This window comes from Scophthalmus maximus, chromosome 13, assembly GCF_022379125.1.
Source record: "Scophthalmus maximus strain ysfricsl-2021 chromosome 13, ASM2237912v1, whole genome shotgun sequence".
In the NCBI taxonomy this organism is placed as follows: Eukaryota; Metazoa; Chordata; class Actinopteri; order Pleuronectiformes; family Scophthalmidae; genus Scophthalmus; species Scophthalmus maximus.
Genome location: NC_061527.1, coordinates 24,400,843 through 24,416,847, shown reverse-complemented (window position 1 = coordinate 24,416,847; position 16,005 = coordinate 24,400,843). Strand labels below are relative to the sequence as shown.

Here is a 16,005-nt window from a genome sequence, read left to right as displayed (position 1 = left end):
AATAAAATGCACATATTGTAACCAGCCAGAAACTGTTGAACACATACAAATGGAATACAAGGAATACAATACCCAGAGAGACCACCTTTTTCAGACACCACAACTTTTCACTGTCAGGGCTATTGGTAAGGCAAGACATATCACAGTGTTATTACGTTTCTAAGAGAAATTGATTTCGTAAAAATAATCTAGTTTTTTTGTTTTTGTTTTATTTTCTGCATTTATCTGTAGTTTACACTCCAGTCCAGTTGGTGGCGGTAATGCGTCTTTAACTTGGTTTGCCAACCGCCAGTAAACAATAAAGAAGAAGAAGAAGCAGTAGTAGAAGAAGAAGAAGAAGAAGACGAATACAACGACGACGACAGTTGGGCGAGGAGGTGTGGAGGAAAACACGCTTCTCGGTGTCTCACCACAGAACACTTCTGTTGACATGTCTCGACCCAGGCGAGCGGATCGCGTGGACTCTCTGGCGGGCTTCAGGACAGAGAAGACGGAGCCCGCCGGTGCCGTCCCTCACGGTCTGCTGAAGGCAGCGAGGAAGAGCGGCCAGCTCAACCTGTCCGGCCGAGGGCTCACGGAAGGTACAGTAGTCCCGTCAGAAGGTACAGTAGGTACAGTAGTCCCGTCAGAAGGTACAGTAGTCCCGTCCGAAGGTACAGTAGGTGCAGTAGTCCCGTCAGAAGGTACAGTAGTCCTGTTAGAAGGTACAGTATTCCCGTCAGAAGGTACAGTAGGTACAGTAGTCCTGTCAGAAGATACAGTAGTCCTGTTAGAAGGTACAGTATTCCCGTCAGAAGGTACAGTAGGTACAGTAGCCCTGTCAGAAGGTACAGTAGTCCCGTCCGAAGGTACAGTAGTCCTGTAAGAAGGTACAGTAGTCCTGTAGGAAGGTACATTATTCCTGTCAGAAGGTACAGTAGTCCCGTCAGAAGGTACATTAGTCCTGTAAGAAGGTACAGTAGTCCCGTCAGAAGGTACATTAGTCCTGTCAGAAGGTACAGTGGTCCCGTCAGAAGGTACAGTAGTCCTGCAGGAAGGTACAGTAGTCCTGTCAGAAGGTACAGTAGTCCCGTCAGAAGGTACATTAACCTGTAAGAAGGTACAGTAGTCCCGTCAGAAGGTACAGTGGTCCTGTAAGAAGGTACAGTAGGTACAGTAGTCCTGTCAGAAGGTACATCAGTCCTGTAAGAAGGTACATCAGTCCTGTAAGAAGGTACAGTAGTCCTGTCAGAAGGTACAGTAGGTACAGTAGTCCTGTCAGAAGGTACATTAGTCCTGTAAGAAGGTACAGTAGTCCTGTCAGAAGGTACAGTAGGTACAGTAGTCCCGTCAGAAGGTACAGTGGTCCCGTCCGAAGGTACATTAGTCCTGTAAGAAGGTACAGTAGTCCTGTCAGAAGGTACAGTAGTCCCGTCAGTAGGTACAGTAGCCCCGTCAGAAGGTACAGTGGTCCTGTCAGAAGGCACAGTGGTCCCGTCAGAAGGTACATTAGTCCTGTAAGAAGGTACAGTAGTCCTGTCAGAAGGTACAGTAGGTACAGTAGTCCCGTCAGAAGGTACAGTAGTTCCGTCCGAAGGTACATTAGTCCTGTAAGAAGGTACAGTAGTCCTGTCAGAAGGTACAGTAGTCCTGTCAGAGGCGCATTACTGTTTGAGACAGTTTTAGATGTGATCTTATTTTGGAAGAAAAAGTTGTCATCTATGCTCTTAGGGGCAGTTTTCTGTCTGACCTTAGACCACCATGTTTGTGGTAAATTTTATTAATGTGAGTTTTACATTACAATCTTAATTTTAATCCACCAACATATGACTTCCAAAGATGTGTAGTGGATCTGTTTTTTAATAAGTCAGCATGGGCTGCTGTTGTTTAAGGGATAAAAGGTGGAAATTAAATGTAAGTCTCTTTATGGTTTATGGTCCTGACTCCGCCTCTCGTAAACTGGATAGGATAACCCAAGGTTGACTGAGACTTGGGTTTGAGGTTGATATGGGACGTTCTAAAGCACTTAACGTGAAAAGGCATAACGTCACTAAATTTGCTTAAGCAGCGGTCAATAATCACCACATTTCTCTCAGATATGCCAAGTCATAAACACTTACACCTGTTAACGTTAAGCCTTTTCCGGTCCTGTCACTCAACTGAAACTACCTTGACCAGAGTAGTCAATGATATACTGATCCCTGTCGACTCTGACTCATCATCTCGGCTGTCGCTCCTTGACCTGTAGTACAAGGGTATACAAGGGACGGCACTTTGATGGTTTCACTCATATCTATCAAATAGAACTGAACATGTAACAATAATACAAATTCTGACTCCTCTAGAGTGAAATCTGTTGTGCCCCAGGGATCAGTCCTTGGCCCAATGCTTTTTTCCATCTACATGCCCCTTGCTGACATCATTAGCAAATACAGTGTTGAATTTTACTTTTACGCTGATGATTCACAGCTATATGTACCATTTAAGCCAAGCGATCTTTCCCAACTCTTAAATTTAGAGGCATGTGTAGCAGATGTAAAAAGATGGATGGGTATGAACTTTCTGCTGTTAAACGCAGACAAAACAGAACTTTTGGTAGTTAGACCAGCTAAACATGCACACCTGCTGGAAAATGTTTGTGTTAATATGGATGGATGTGTTATCTTAGAAAGCTCGAGCATCAAAAATCTTGGTGTGATTTTCAGTACTCTATTAACAAGACAGCATTTTTTCACCTTAGTAATATTGCCAAAATTCAACCAATGTTAACGTTGCGTGATGCAGAAACTATAATTCATAGATTTTTCTCTTCTAGACTTGATTATTCCAATGTCCTGTTTTCTGGTCTTCGAAATTGTGCGGTCTTCAACAGGTTCAGTCAAACTAGTAAACTAGTTAATTTTCACTGAAGTGTGTGTGTGTGTGTGTGTGTGTGTGTGTGTGTGTGTGTGTGTGTGTGTGTGTGTGTGTGTGTGTGTGTGTGTGTGTGTGTGTGTCAGTCCCTCAGAATGTGTACCGCCTGAACGTTGACACACCCGAGGAGGCGCAGCAGAACGTCGGCTTCGGAGCCTCCGATCGCTGGTGGGAACAGACTGACCTCACCAAGCTCCTGCTCTCATCCAATCAGCTCACACAGCTGTCTGATGACATCAGACTATTGCCTGGACTCACTACTCTGGATGTGAGTTATATCTGTCTGCAGAGACCAGCAGTGAAAATAAGTTTGTACTGTAATAACAGTAATCTGGGATAAATTCACCCACATAACTAACCTGACTCTTTTACTTTCGAACACTACAAATTACTACAACTCAAATGAGTAAATCCATAGAAGCTCTTATGGTCGTCCTTTATTACTTGTAGATTTTGATGAACATTACTATGACACATTAGTTGAAATAATTAAAAAGAGGTTTTTAATTCCATCTAATCTCAAATGTTCCTTCACCGTGAAGCTCCATGACAACCAGCTGAGCAGTTTGCCCTGTGCCCTGGGAGAACTGCAGGAGCTGCAGCAGCTGCGAGTCAGGTACACGCCTACTAACACATGTGTTAGTGAGCTGGATATTACAGATTTGATGATGAGGTTTTTGTCAGAAAATGCCGTTCAGATTTCAAAACTCAATATACACGAATGCAGTAATACGTGAACAGAGCAAGGCACAAGAAGTCCAAGGTTGTACTGCCTCATCACGCTGCTCTGGTGTGCACCTTGATAGGGAGTAACCACAGAAGGAAACAGACCTGCATAATATATTTCTGATTTATTATTAAGTGAAGCATTTATTTTCCTGTGGCCAGTCACAACCAGCTGACATCGCTGCCCGCGGAGACGTGCACTCTGAAGAACCTCTGTGTCCTCACGATGCAGCAGAACCTGCTGGAGAACCTGCCAGAGGAACTGGGCCAACTGGAGAACCTGACCGAGCTGGTAACTAACACAAACTCCCCCATCGGGTTCTTCTCTCTTCCCTGTTGTGTGACTGGCTGACGGAGGTGTCCTGTGTGTTGGGATCGCTTGAAGGACCTGTCCAACAACCAGCTGGAGGACCTGCCGTCCAGCCTGGGTCGTCTAACCCGCCTGCAGAAACTGAACCTATGTGGCAACAAGCTCAGCTGTCTGCCCGACAGTCTGGCCCAGCTCACGAGTAAGACCAGACAACTTGTGTTCGCCAAATCCTCACCAATCCAACCTTTTTAACCTGCTACTCAGGTCTGTTCGACTGAGTTTTGACTTCATTTGACAGATGTGAAGCTGCTGGACTGCAGCAGGAACCAGCTGACTGACATCCCTGCCAGCCTATCAGAGATGCTTGCTCTGGAGCAGCTCTACCTCAGACACAACAAGCTCCGCCTCTTACCACAGCTCCCGGCACCCGCGCTGAAGGTGACCACAGCACCACCACAGTTCCACATCTCGACCACAGTTCCCCTTGTGTATATGTGGTGTAAATAATACTGATGGTGTTACATTGTGTGTGTGTTCAGGAGTTGTACGTTGGGAACAACCACATTGAGCGGGTGGACACAGAACAGCTGGCCTGCCTAGCGGCCATCTCTCTTCTAGAGCTCCGAGACAATAAGATCCAGACCCTCCCTGAACAGATCACCTTACTGAGCACGCTCACACGCCTCGACCTCACCAATAATGACATCACCACGTAGGTCCTCGGCATCATGACACCATGACCTCCCATGGTAGTCGTCCGTTTGTGTCGATTGAAATATCCTTTGAGAAACAAAAGTCTTTGCACCATTCGCACTCTGCGCAGCTTCCAGTGGTTTCACCAGGTGAGCCACTGGAACACATTTGTGCTTCGTATTATATATTTTCAGTCATCTCAAATATTCTATTTCCGTATGTTAAGTGACAGTTCTTACATGACTTCAGTGTAGATGCATGCTCACTGTGACTCCATTGAGCCCAAACATGCGACAGATGTGTTTTTGATGATCAGTTTAATGTTACTGCATCGTAATGCACACTAAGGATGCATTGTGACCACATTGAACAAAAGTGTAATTACGTCATTAATCCACATGATCACACACGACTAATATCAGCAGTTAGCTGGTTAACACAGGAACACACCTCCTCAGCCCTCATGTTGTTCAACACAACCTGTGGACATAGGCGTCGGACCCATTGAACGTGGGTGAGACAAGACCCACCCACTTTTTAAGACAAATAATATCTGACCCCCCACTTTTACCATATCTAATTCAGCGCATCTCTCTAATAAATTAAACTCTAATAATTCAACTAAACCTGTGTTTTAGCTACTCACTTGCCTTCCACGCTCATGCTTTCTGACACCCCCGGCCTCTGTTACACTTAATTAAAACGCACCAGAATACAGGAAATGGCATCTACAGTAGAAAAAAAATTCTCAGGGAGGACCCACCAGTATTTTTTTGGCTTCCTATGCCCATGCCTGTGGATGAAGTGAAGACGTAAAACACGACACAGCTTCACTGATGGATAAAATCCTCCATTTAATTCAGTTTTATTTGTATAGCACATAATGACAATATGCATTATCTCAAGGCACAATTCTTTCTCTATCTTTACTTTGTTGTTTTTGGTGACGAACATAGAGAGACAGACCCATCATATCTTACTCAATCTGGAGACGCAGGTGTCAATGGAGTGTAGTTGGTCGACGTTATCAGCTAACACAGTACTGTTGAGTCTGTCTGTCAGAGCAGAGACTTTATTTATTTGTTTCTGTCAGTCTTCCAGCGGCGCTCAGCCTGTTGCCCAACCTGAAGGTGTTACTGTTGGAGGGAAACCCTCTGCGAGGAATCAGGAGAGACCTACTCACTGTAGGTGACACACTGAGCATCCACGCTAACTCACATGGGAGAATTGGAGAAAATGGACAACACGTCTGTTGATGTATTTCATATGTTGATGTAAATCATTAGGGAGAGATGAGGGCTGTTGACCAGACAGATTAGTGTGTCAGAATAACCCTCATGTAAAACCACTTTTAGCCAAAATCATTAAGAGTCTTCATTTCCATTCCTCTGAATGCAGTAATCCTGTAAATTGCAGTGACAAGTTTCCAGGTGAAACCCTCAGATAGGCTGTTGATCCGTCAAACATTCATATTCATGTTGTGACCGCTTACCCTCGTCTGCTGTCGTTCTCGTCACAGAAAGGAACCAACGAGCTTCTGAAATATTTAAGAGGAAGAATTAAAGGTAAAGTTCACTTTTTGTGCTGACTGGAAAACACTGGACATTAAGGGGCTGAAAAATGCGTGTGTGTGTGTCTGCAGAGGAGCCTGAGCGACCAGAAGACGGAGATACTGCTATGACGTTACCCAGCCAGTCCAATGTCAATGTACATAACATCAAAAGCCTCAAGTTATTGGTGTACAGGTTGGTGACATTTATGTTTGAAAAGATAAAGGAAGAGCCAAGTGCTTGAAATGTCACTATGGCAAATAAAAAGCATGCATCAAAAAAAAAATGTGTTAAATTTGCTGATGCAGAAAAGCTATCCCCTCATCCACATCAGTATGGTGTTTTCTTCTGAATAGGCCCAGTTCACGGCAATGTCCGGATGCTTCTGATAATATGGTGATTCTGGGCTGAAATCACAAGTATTTCCTTATTGCTAAATCAGATTTCAAATTATCATTTGAAAGACATAGTACATGGCATGCCGCAGCGTCTGTGGTGATCCTGAAGCGTTGTAGTTCCTTGAAAAACAAAACACTATTTTTCCAACTTTTGTTCTCGTAAATTTACGACTTTAATGTCAGAAATTCAGTTTTTTTTTCTCAGAATATTACCCCCCTCCCCCGGCTCCATAATTTATTTTTCCCCCTTCAATCGCCCTAACACGCCGTCGTACAGACACACACACAATGTTCATCTACATAAAAAACAAAACAAAAGAAATTTACCCAAAAAGAAAGTCCAGAAAACTGTGGCAGTCCAGAGGTTGAACACTGTTTAAGAATGAAAGAGTGCTGAGACATTCGACTTCGCGCTCTACATGCAAATAAACACACACATTATTTCTGTTTAGGAAGACCAAATGATGATTTAGATTCTGATGACGTTTGGAGATCCTCTGACTGTGAAAGACGGCTCTGTTGTCTGCGTTGCTCTGAGTTGAGTTCAGTAAATTCATTTGTCTTCGAAATGTCCCACTCACTACATAACTTGATCGCTTTTGTTTATGGAGTAAAAACTCACATAAATGTTGTCTAGTATATCATCAGACATCAGTATCAACCTCTGATGCCCAGTATTCAGAAGACTTCCTGCTTCTGTACTCTCTCTTTCTTCACAGTTTCTCTCTCTCTCTCTCTCTCTCACACTCACACACGCACACACACACACACACACGTCACTGTGGCCCAGACCTCAGAAACTACTGGTTTGTACAGTGTTAATATCAAAATGTTGCTGGTTTAAACTCTTACTTACACTCGTAACTAGTTACAGTGGAAGTTGGAGTGAGTCGAGTGTAATTGTGTGTGTGTGTGTGTGTGTGTGTGTGTGTGTGTGTGTGTGTGTGTGTGTGTGTGTGTGTGTGTGTGTGTGTGTGTGTGTGTGTGTGTGTGTGTGTGTGTGTGTGTGTGTGTGTGTGTGTGTGTGTGTGTGTGTGTGTGTGTGTGTGTGTGTTCAGTGAGAAGCAGGCAGGGGACGTTCCAGATGAGCTGTTTGATGCTGCAGCGGATCAGGGTGTGGCCACAGTGAACTTGAGCAGGAACCAGCTGACCTCCATACCTCCCAGGTACACACACACACCACAGGCACAGTTTTCTTATTTGTCCAATGAAGGTTTATTCTGTGTTGTGGCATACTGGGTCCATTGTGTTTATATTACACGTAAGTCTCATAGACTGTACTCCGTGACAGTTGTATATGAATACATGAATATTAATACTAGTTGTAGACTATTGATCTATGTGAGGGACAGGTCAAGCAGCCATTGAACTGATGTGATGGCTGCCTCACATTACTGCCTCAAGTCACTCTTCATGTAAAATAATGTTGTAATGCCATATTATTATTAATTATTGATGACGGTGTGTGTGTGTGTGTGTGTGTGTGTGTGTGTGTGTGTGTGTGTGTGTGTGTGTGTGTGTGTGTGTGTGTGTGTGTGTGTGTGTGTGTGTGTGTGTGTGTGTGTGTGTGTGTGTGTGTGTGTGTGTGTGTGTGTGTGCGCGTGTGCGTGTGCAGACTGGTGGAGTTCCACTCATCCCTATCAGATCTCAATCTGGGTTTCAACAGACTGACCTGTTGTTCACCTGACATCTGCAAGTTACTGCAGCTGACGCACGTCGACCTCAGGTCCGTACACACACACACACACACGCACACACGCACACGCACAGATCAGTTCACATACTTTTGATGCATAAAACTCCGTAATGTGTGTTACAGAGTTTTCATGTGTAGGGCTGCAAACGGCACAGTGCTCAATTCATTAATTGATGTATTGTCTTGTGTTGTCCAACAGTCCAAAATCATACCAAAGACATTTAGATTATGGTAATAAAAATATCTCTAACTATCCACACAGATGAAACATTTGGCTTCCAAATACACAATACCATGACATGATGTCATTGCTGTTCTGCCACAGTTGTTTTTTAAACTCTATCTGTGATGCTCAACAGTCTGGATTTCTGCTGAGGCTGCATGTGGAGTCAGAATCTGCCTCATTTCAACAGTCCAGGCTGCTGCCGGTGTGGTGATGCTTTCTCGTCACACTTTGGGCTTTAATACCAATCAACTAAACCATGTTCATCCCTCTACAACAGTTTACCACGAGTGTGGTCATGAACATTACAAAATGTGATGACAGCTTGAGGAAGCCAATAATATGACAGATAGTATTTCTGAACTGTATGTCTTCATGACCTGTCTTTACTCTTTCAGGAACAACCAGCTGATTGATTTACCACCTGACATGAAGAATTTGACTAAACTGCGCTCCGTCATTCTCAGTTACAACAGGTGAAGCATTTCTACTGACAAACTGAATGGGTTTCATAATGAATTTCATATTCCGTGATGTTTCCTCAGGCCCATGGATGATTAGCACCTGTTTGTGTCTGTATTCATACACATTCATATACTGCCAGAAGAGCTGTCAAAGGCAATTTAGGGTTAAGTGTCTTGCCCAAGGACACTTTGGCATGAAATTTCCCTGTATTTCTTCAACTTGTTTGCATGATCAGGTTAGAGTTTATTTCTGTAGTTGTCTGCGTGTCGGCCGAGGGATCGACAATCAGTCGGTGTGTTGGGAGGAATGGCGGCCTCCCAGACGCCTCCTCCGTGTCTCCGGCAGGGAGCGAGGATCGTCCCGCCGGATCACAACGTGATGGTGGAGGAAGTGTTGTTGTCTGTCGGGGAACAGGTGGGACACGACAAACTGTCGTACGCGTCCAGAATGAACAAAGCAGTGGTTGTGTTCTTGACAGAGGAGCCTCTCGTCCAGTGCCTGGTGGAGAGCGGCGTGTTCATCCGGGACCTGTTGGTGCAGGTGTCCCCGCTGTCCACTCCCTCCACACGGATCACTGTGTCCGGGGTTCCGCCGTTTATTCACAACGACCTTTTGGAACATGAACTCCGGAGGTTCGGCAAACTGGCCAGCAGCTTCAAGAGTGTGAGTCTGGGCTGTAAGGACCCGAAACTGAAGCACGTCCAGTCTCTGAGGCGGCAGGTGTTCATGTTCCTCGACTCGCCCACACAGACACTGGACATGTCCTTCCGGGTGAAGCACGGCGACAGCTCGTACATGGTGTACGCCAGCTCCGGACACATCCGCTGCTTTGAGTGTGGAGACGTGGGTCATAAACGCTATGCGTGCCCGCACAAACAGACGGCGTCTGGCTCCGCGTCCACCAGCCCAGTGGGCCTTGTAGGCTCGTGGAGGTGGAACAGTCCGTGAACACTGACAGGGTGGAACAGACACTGGCCGAGAGGCAGCAGGCGTCTGTGGCTGCAGGAAACCTGAGCAGCTCTCAGTGTGCAGGTCCAACACAAGCACAGCCAGCAGTCAGGACTGAAGAAGCAAACAGAGAGCACGGTGTGATCACCAGTGAAGAACAGGGTGCACCCACTAGCCAGGCACCAGATCAGGGAGATGACATGGAGGATGACTCGGGGTCAGACACAACATCTATTGGTGAAACTCCTGTCAAGAGCACTGATCTCTATTCACTAGAGGAAATCAACAATTTTCTAGACGAGACATTCAAGAAATCAGACAAAGTGAGTGATTACTTCAGTGATATTGATAAATTCATAAGATCTGTCAGTATACTGAAAAGGGTAGTCGGGTTTGATCTGTTGGATCAAAAGAAACGCTTCCGACTTAAAAAGCATATCACAGCTTTGAGGAAGGTGTCAATAGTTCGACCTGTAAGAAAGACCAGGAAGTAGAACGATCATGCATCACATGGTGTTTTCTTCTATATACGTTTCTCTCCTCGTTTCCTTTTTTCTGTACTCTTTATGCGGAGCCTTAAGATAGGATCTTTAAACATCAATGGAGGGAGAGACAGACAGAAAAGGGCTTTAATTTCTGAATTTTCAACACTAAAAAATACAGATGTGTTGTTCCTACAGGAGACACATACTACTCCAGCAGACGAGACAGACTGGGGCCTTTGGTGGAAGGGCCCAGGGTCCTTAGCCATGGCACCAACTTCAGTGCAGGGGTTGCTGTGCTATTCAAAGCATCTGCAGGGCTAACCCTCCTATCTTCTACTGAAGTGGTGAAGGGCCGTCTGCTATTTGTCAGAGCAGAAGTAGATAGCTCAGTTTTTTGTTTTGTTAATATTTACGCTCCAAATCAGGGAACAGAGAGAGTCAGTCTTTTCACACTCCTAAGAAATGAGCTGAAGAATTACCAGCATGATCAGCTCATCATCGGTGGAGACTTTAACTGCACCGCAGATTTCACCATTGACAGGACAAGTGAGGATCCCCACCCACAGTCAGCTCAGAGCCTCAACAGCCTCATCACAGATATAGATCTGTTAGATGCATGGAGAGTGAAGCATCCACAATCCTGGCAGTACACATGGGTGAGGGTCAGCAATAACAGTCCAGTTGGTTTCACTGACCATCACTTCATTAGTGTAGAGTTGGTCATCTCACCAGGCAACAGGGTGTGTCAGAGCTTTGAGTGCTTTTGCCAAAAGTGGAGGGCTGAGAAAGCAAATTTTTGTTCTCTGAAGATGTGGTGGGAGGTGGGTAAAGCACAGATTCGTGTTTTTTGCCGGCAGTACACCTCCCAGTCGACTGCTAGGATCAAGGCAGTGGTTCATGAGCTTGAAACCAACATTAAAGACATTGAAGAGGGGTTGCACAATAATCCAGACCCCTCAACAGGTCACCTGTTGAAGGAGAAGAGGTTGGCGTTGAGCTCCTTTCTGCCGGAGAGAGTGAAGGGAGCTCTAGTTAGGTCTCGCTTCCTTCAGCTCAAGGACATGGACGCCCCCACCTCCTTCTTTTTTAACCTAGAAAGGTCAGCGGCTCAGAGGAAGCAGATGACCTGCCTTCAGCTTCCAGGAGGCAGAGTGACCACCAGTCCAGGAGAGATGAGGAGCCATGCAATGGTTTTCTTTGCCAATCTCTTTGGGGCGGAAGAGTGCAGCAAGGAGTGCCGTGAGGAGCTCCTGGAGGGCCTTCCACAGCTCAACCAGGGAGAGAAAGCTGCTCTCGACTCTGACCTGACAATGGAGGAACTAACAACTGCTGTCAATCAGATGTCTTCCGGAAAGGCACCTGGGATTGATGGTCTCTCCTCTGACTTTTTTAAACAATTTTGGAACTCTCTGGGAGCTGATCTTCACAATGGAATGTTTCAGGACAGGATCACTTCCTGTCTCCTGTCAGCGAGCAGTGCTCTCTCTGCTGCCAAAGAAGGTAGACCTGGCCTTACTAAAGAACTGGAGGCCATTTTCTCTCCTCTGTACAGACTACAAACTCCTTTCAAGAGCTCTATCAAATAGACTTAAAATCATTCTGGAAGTAGTTGTACACTCGGACCAAACTTATTGGATTCCTGACAGAAAAATTATGGACAATATTTTTCTTATGCGTGATGTAATTGATTTATGTAAATATCATAATTTAAGTGTTTTTTGTTTCTTTAGATCAAGAGAAAGCTTTTGATAGGGTTGATCACTCATATTTGTTTTCTGCACTCAAGGCGTTTGGTATTGGTGATGGGTTTCTGGCTTGGGTTGGTGTATTGTACAGTGATGCACAATGTTTGGTGAAGATGGGGGCGGGGCTGAGTCGGCCAATCCCTGTAAAGCGAGGTATTAGGCAGGGCTGTCCTCTCTCAGGTCAGCTGTATAGTCTCGCTATTGAGCCACTACTATGTATGTTGAGGAAGCGACTCAGTGGACTCACCGTGCCTGGGTCATTCGGACTCGACCAGGATTTTCCGTCTCTTTCGGTCTATGCAGACGGTGTGAACATCCTGGTTTCCAACCAGCAGGATGTTCAGAATGTGCAGGACACCCTGTCGCTATATGAACGAGCGTCGTCTGCACGGGTCAACTGGGCCATGAAGCCTTGTGGGTAGGACAGGGATCAGGTGATGCCTAGTCTGCCTGGGGGGCTTAAGTGGGGGAAGGAGGGGTTAAAAGTGTTAGGAGTGTTTTTGGGTTCAGAGGGGTTTCAAAAGAAGAACTGGGCGGGAGTGAATGAGAAAGTGTGTGCTCGGTTGTCATAATGGAAATGGTTGCTACCCCAGCTGTCCTATAGGGGAAGAGGTCTGGTGGTCAATAACTTGGTTGCCTCGAACCCTTTGGCACAAACCTATATCCCTGACGCCACCGTGAGGCCTGATAGAGGATGTTCAGAGATCCATCGTGGACTTTTTCTGGTCAGGTAAGCACTGGATCCGAGCAGCTGCCCTCTACCTGCCTGTGGCTGAAGGAGGACAGGGACTAATAAACATCCAGGCAAGAATCGCATCATTCAGACTACAGACAGCACAAAAACTGCTTTTTAACTGTGTCCCGAGGTGGTGCGACACAGCCCGATTGGGCTATGACAAGCACCTCTTCCTCCTACAACCTGGGGACGTGGACCTGACTGGGCTGTCGCCGTTCTACTCGTCTGTGCTGGAGGCATGGCAGATTTTCCAGGTCACACGTAACATCAATGAGACTCCGGGCCTGTGGGTGTTTGAAGAACCGTTGTTCTTCAGCAACTTCCTCAGGACCCGAACGCTGCAGTCTGCCAGCCTCCGAGCCAACCTCAGAGAAGCTGAATGTACAAAACTAGGCCATCTGATGAGGGTGACGGCGACGTCAGTCAACAGACTGAGGGAGACCAGCAACATCACCTCTGCCAGGCTGGTCCACAGAGTGGTGGAGGAAATCTGTGCTGCTCTGCCACCATCCTTGAGAGCACTGGCTGAAGACCGAACCTGTGTGACCAGTGGAGTGAGGGGTGTGAGTACAGGTTCCCTTCCCTGTCCATCACCCCGGCTGTGGGGGAGTGGCAGGAGGGAGGGAACCAGCTGCTGTCCTTCACAACCCCTCACCTGGACACATTTCAGGATGCAGGGAAGAAGACACTCTATCAAGCCTGTGTAAAGACCTTGACTCTGAACTCTCTGGCAGGGATAGAGGAGTCGTGGTGGACTGAGTTTTTCGGCCCAGACATTTCCCCGAAAGGCAGCTGGCGGTCCCTGTACAAGCTGCCTGTTGAGAAGCGGACAGCACACCGCCAGTGGAGGATTGTGCATGGGGCGATAGCTACGAACAGATACAGAGCACACCTTGATCCGGAGCTAGGGGAGGGCTGTATCTTCTGTTCACAGTCTGAGACATTGGTGCACCTGTTTGTTCAGTGTCCTCGCCTGTTGCCAATGTTTGATTGTTTGAAGGTGTGGTTCCAAGGGCTTGGGGAGGTTTTTTCCTTTTCGTTATTTATTATGGGCCCAAAATACTGTGCCAAGAAAAAGACTGTGCACACTCTTTTATACTATTCATCTGGTTCTGCAAAATTGGCTATTTGGCCGACACGTAGGAACCGGGTCCATAACGTGGGCAGTGTGGAACCCATGCCGGTTCTGAAAGGACTGTTGAAAGCCAGACTTCGGGTGGAACACACATACTTTAAGATGATGGGTGATGTGCTGGCCTTCAGTCGGATGTGGGCTGTTGGGGAGCTTTGTGCTCTGTGGGGGAGGGCGGGGAGTTATTTGTTAATTTTTGAAATTTTTCCTTTTGCCGTTTACCCTCAAAATGTTGAGGTCACAGTCATTTATTTTGTTTGTTTAATGTCTCAATGAAGGGCCTTTGAAAACCAAAACCTCTCCTCGCTCCTCTCTCCTCGCTCCTCGCTTCTCTCGCCACTCTCAGTGATACAACAGCTCACCGGACTGAAGGTGGTGGGCCGGAGGATCAGTCTCCTCCAGTTTGTCATGGTCTTTGTACTTGTCACAGGTTCAAGTCTTTCCCTGAAGTCCTCTATGAGATTGCATCCTTGGACACGTTGTTGCTTGGTAACAACCATGTGGGAGTGGTGGACCCTAGTCGTCTGATGAAGTTGGTTAATCTGTCAACACTGGATTTGTCAAACAATGACCTACTTAACATTCCCCCTGAACTGGGCCTCTGCTCCAGCCTCAGGTAGGAACACAGCACCACACTCTACCGTCTCATTAGGATTAGGACTCAAAATGTTGGTTTTGATTATTATTTTTTAATCCAGGAAGTTTTTTTAATATAAAAATTCTGTACAGGTGATGAGTTGAGGCCTGTGTTGTCCCTCAGGTGTCTCACTCTGGAGGGGAATCCTTTCCGCACACCCAGAGCAGCCATCATGGCCAAAGGAACAGACGCAGTGATGGAGTACCTCCGCAGCCGCATCCCCACATGACCGCTGAGCTCAGCTTACACTGCCCCACCAATACAGTCCTGTTTTTAATCCAGTTCAATCAATTTTTACATTTCAATGTGTCAAGCAACAACACATGATTGTTCTTTTGGATTCAAGGACACTTTAAGGCACTTTGTGAATAAAATCGTTGCTAAGCATTATGAGGAGTGGTGTGAATTTATTCATCTTGAAGTAGTAACAGTTGGTGGCCATGTTAAACAATCACCTGATGAACAGTCAGCCACATGTTACCAGAGGTTGTCAGGATCACTTATGAGGTTTCAGAAGGCCTTGGGAAGGTCCAGTGTTTCTTTGGCTTCAAGGGATTGTTCAGAAGATTCAAGTGTTCATCAAAGAGGCAAGATGCTTTTAGGTTTTACTAGGCTCTGCTCTAGTAGTCCCATAGGTTGTTCTAGGAGTCGTTTAGAAGGTTTGAGTGGTCACTGAGAAGGTTCGCCATGTAGAAGTTTGAGACAGCGAGACAGTTGGTATTGGTCATTTTAGGAGGTTTTGTCCCAGAAGGTACCTGGTGTACCTTTCGTAGCTTATGGTGGCCATTAAGAAGGTTCTAGGTGTCTTCTAGTTGTTCTTTAAAATGTCCCTTATAATTCATATATAGTCTGTAGAGTGTGAGGTGATGTGTTAGACAGTGTTCCACACCAAATAAGGAAAAATCTTCACTGTGAGAGTGAACCTCATCCCTCCAATAGTTTAGTACAAGTCAAAGAATTTATGACAATGACCACTGTAGATGTTGTATATAATCGTGTTGGTGTATCACATTTTGTCCTTTGTTCGCAGAAAATTCAGCCATGCCGTTACAGCTTGGTGATGTCAACCAAAATGTGAGCTGAGGAAATGTTCTCATCAAAAGACACATTCAAACCTTCAGCTCTGTCGTTTGTCTGACAGTTTGTCATCCCCAGACCTGGACCAAGAAACTGTGGTTTGAAATGTTTCATAACACAAAGAAACTTTGGCTGACTGACTAAATATTTCCTTAATATCTAAGGCTACAGTGACTGTGTGACATTTATTACCCAGAAGATGTGGTAGATTAGTGTAAATGAGAATTTTGATTCAGTTTTCAACAGAGGACACACCAGCCTGAGAACTGGTTTCCCAACTGTCTTCACACTA

General features: G+C 45.8%; 1 protein-coding gene across 3 annotated transcripts; it reads left to right on the top strand.

Moving 5' to 3' along the window:
• The first annotated feature begins 313 nt into the window (after positions 1-313).
• lrrc40 (leucine rich repeat containing 40) lies at positions 314-15,026 on the top strand. Of its 3 annotated transcripts, none has more exons than XR_004795604.2 (15): positions 314-581; positions 2,979-3,160; positions 3,435-3,508; positions 3,781-3,910; positions 4,004-4,127; positions 4,227-4,366; positions 4,468-4,640; positions 5,715-5,805; positions 6,141-6,186; positions 6,264-6,366; positions 7,628-7,735; positions 8,185-8,295; positions 8,625-8,693; positions 8,887-8,964; positions 14,430-14,485. XR_004795604.2 is itself a non-coding variant. In XM_035647297.2 (15 exons), the coding sequence occupies exons 1-15, from the start codon at positions 431-433 to the stop codon at positions 14,863-14,865; spliced, it is 1,803 nt and encodes a 600-aa protein (XP_035503190.1). In that variant the 5' UTR covers positions 314-430; the 3' UTR covers positions 14,866-15,026. The 3 variants fall into 3 exon arrangements, 2 of the variants coding, with proteins under 2 accessions (XP_035503190.1, XP_035503191.1); XM_035647297.2 differs by lacking the exon at positions 8,625-8,693 and adding an exon at positions 14,760-15,026 and having other exon boundaries at positions 14,430-14,615; XM_035647298.2 differs by lacking the exon at positions 8,625-8,693 and adding an exon at positions 14,729-14,869 and having other exon boundaries at positions 14,430-14,615.
• The last annotated feature ends 979 nt before the right edge of the window (positions 15,027-16,005 follow it).

Coding starts and splice junctions, on each gene's coding strand:
- lrrc40 (XM_035647297.2), top strand. CDS start 431: ATGTCTCGACCCAGGCGAGCGGATCGCGTGGACTCTCTGGCGGGCTTC. Junction 8,296..8,886: donor CTGACGCACGTCGACCTCAG/GTCCGTACACAC, acceptor TTACTCTTTCAG/GAACAACCAGCTGATTGATT. Junction 8,965..14,429: donor GTCATTCTCAGTTACAACAG/GTGAAGCATTTC, acceptor TACTTGTCACAG/GTTCAAGTCTTTCCCTGAAG.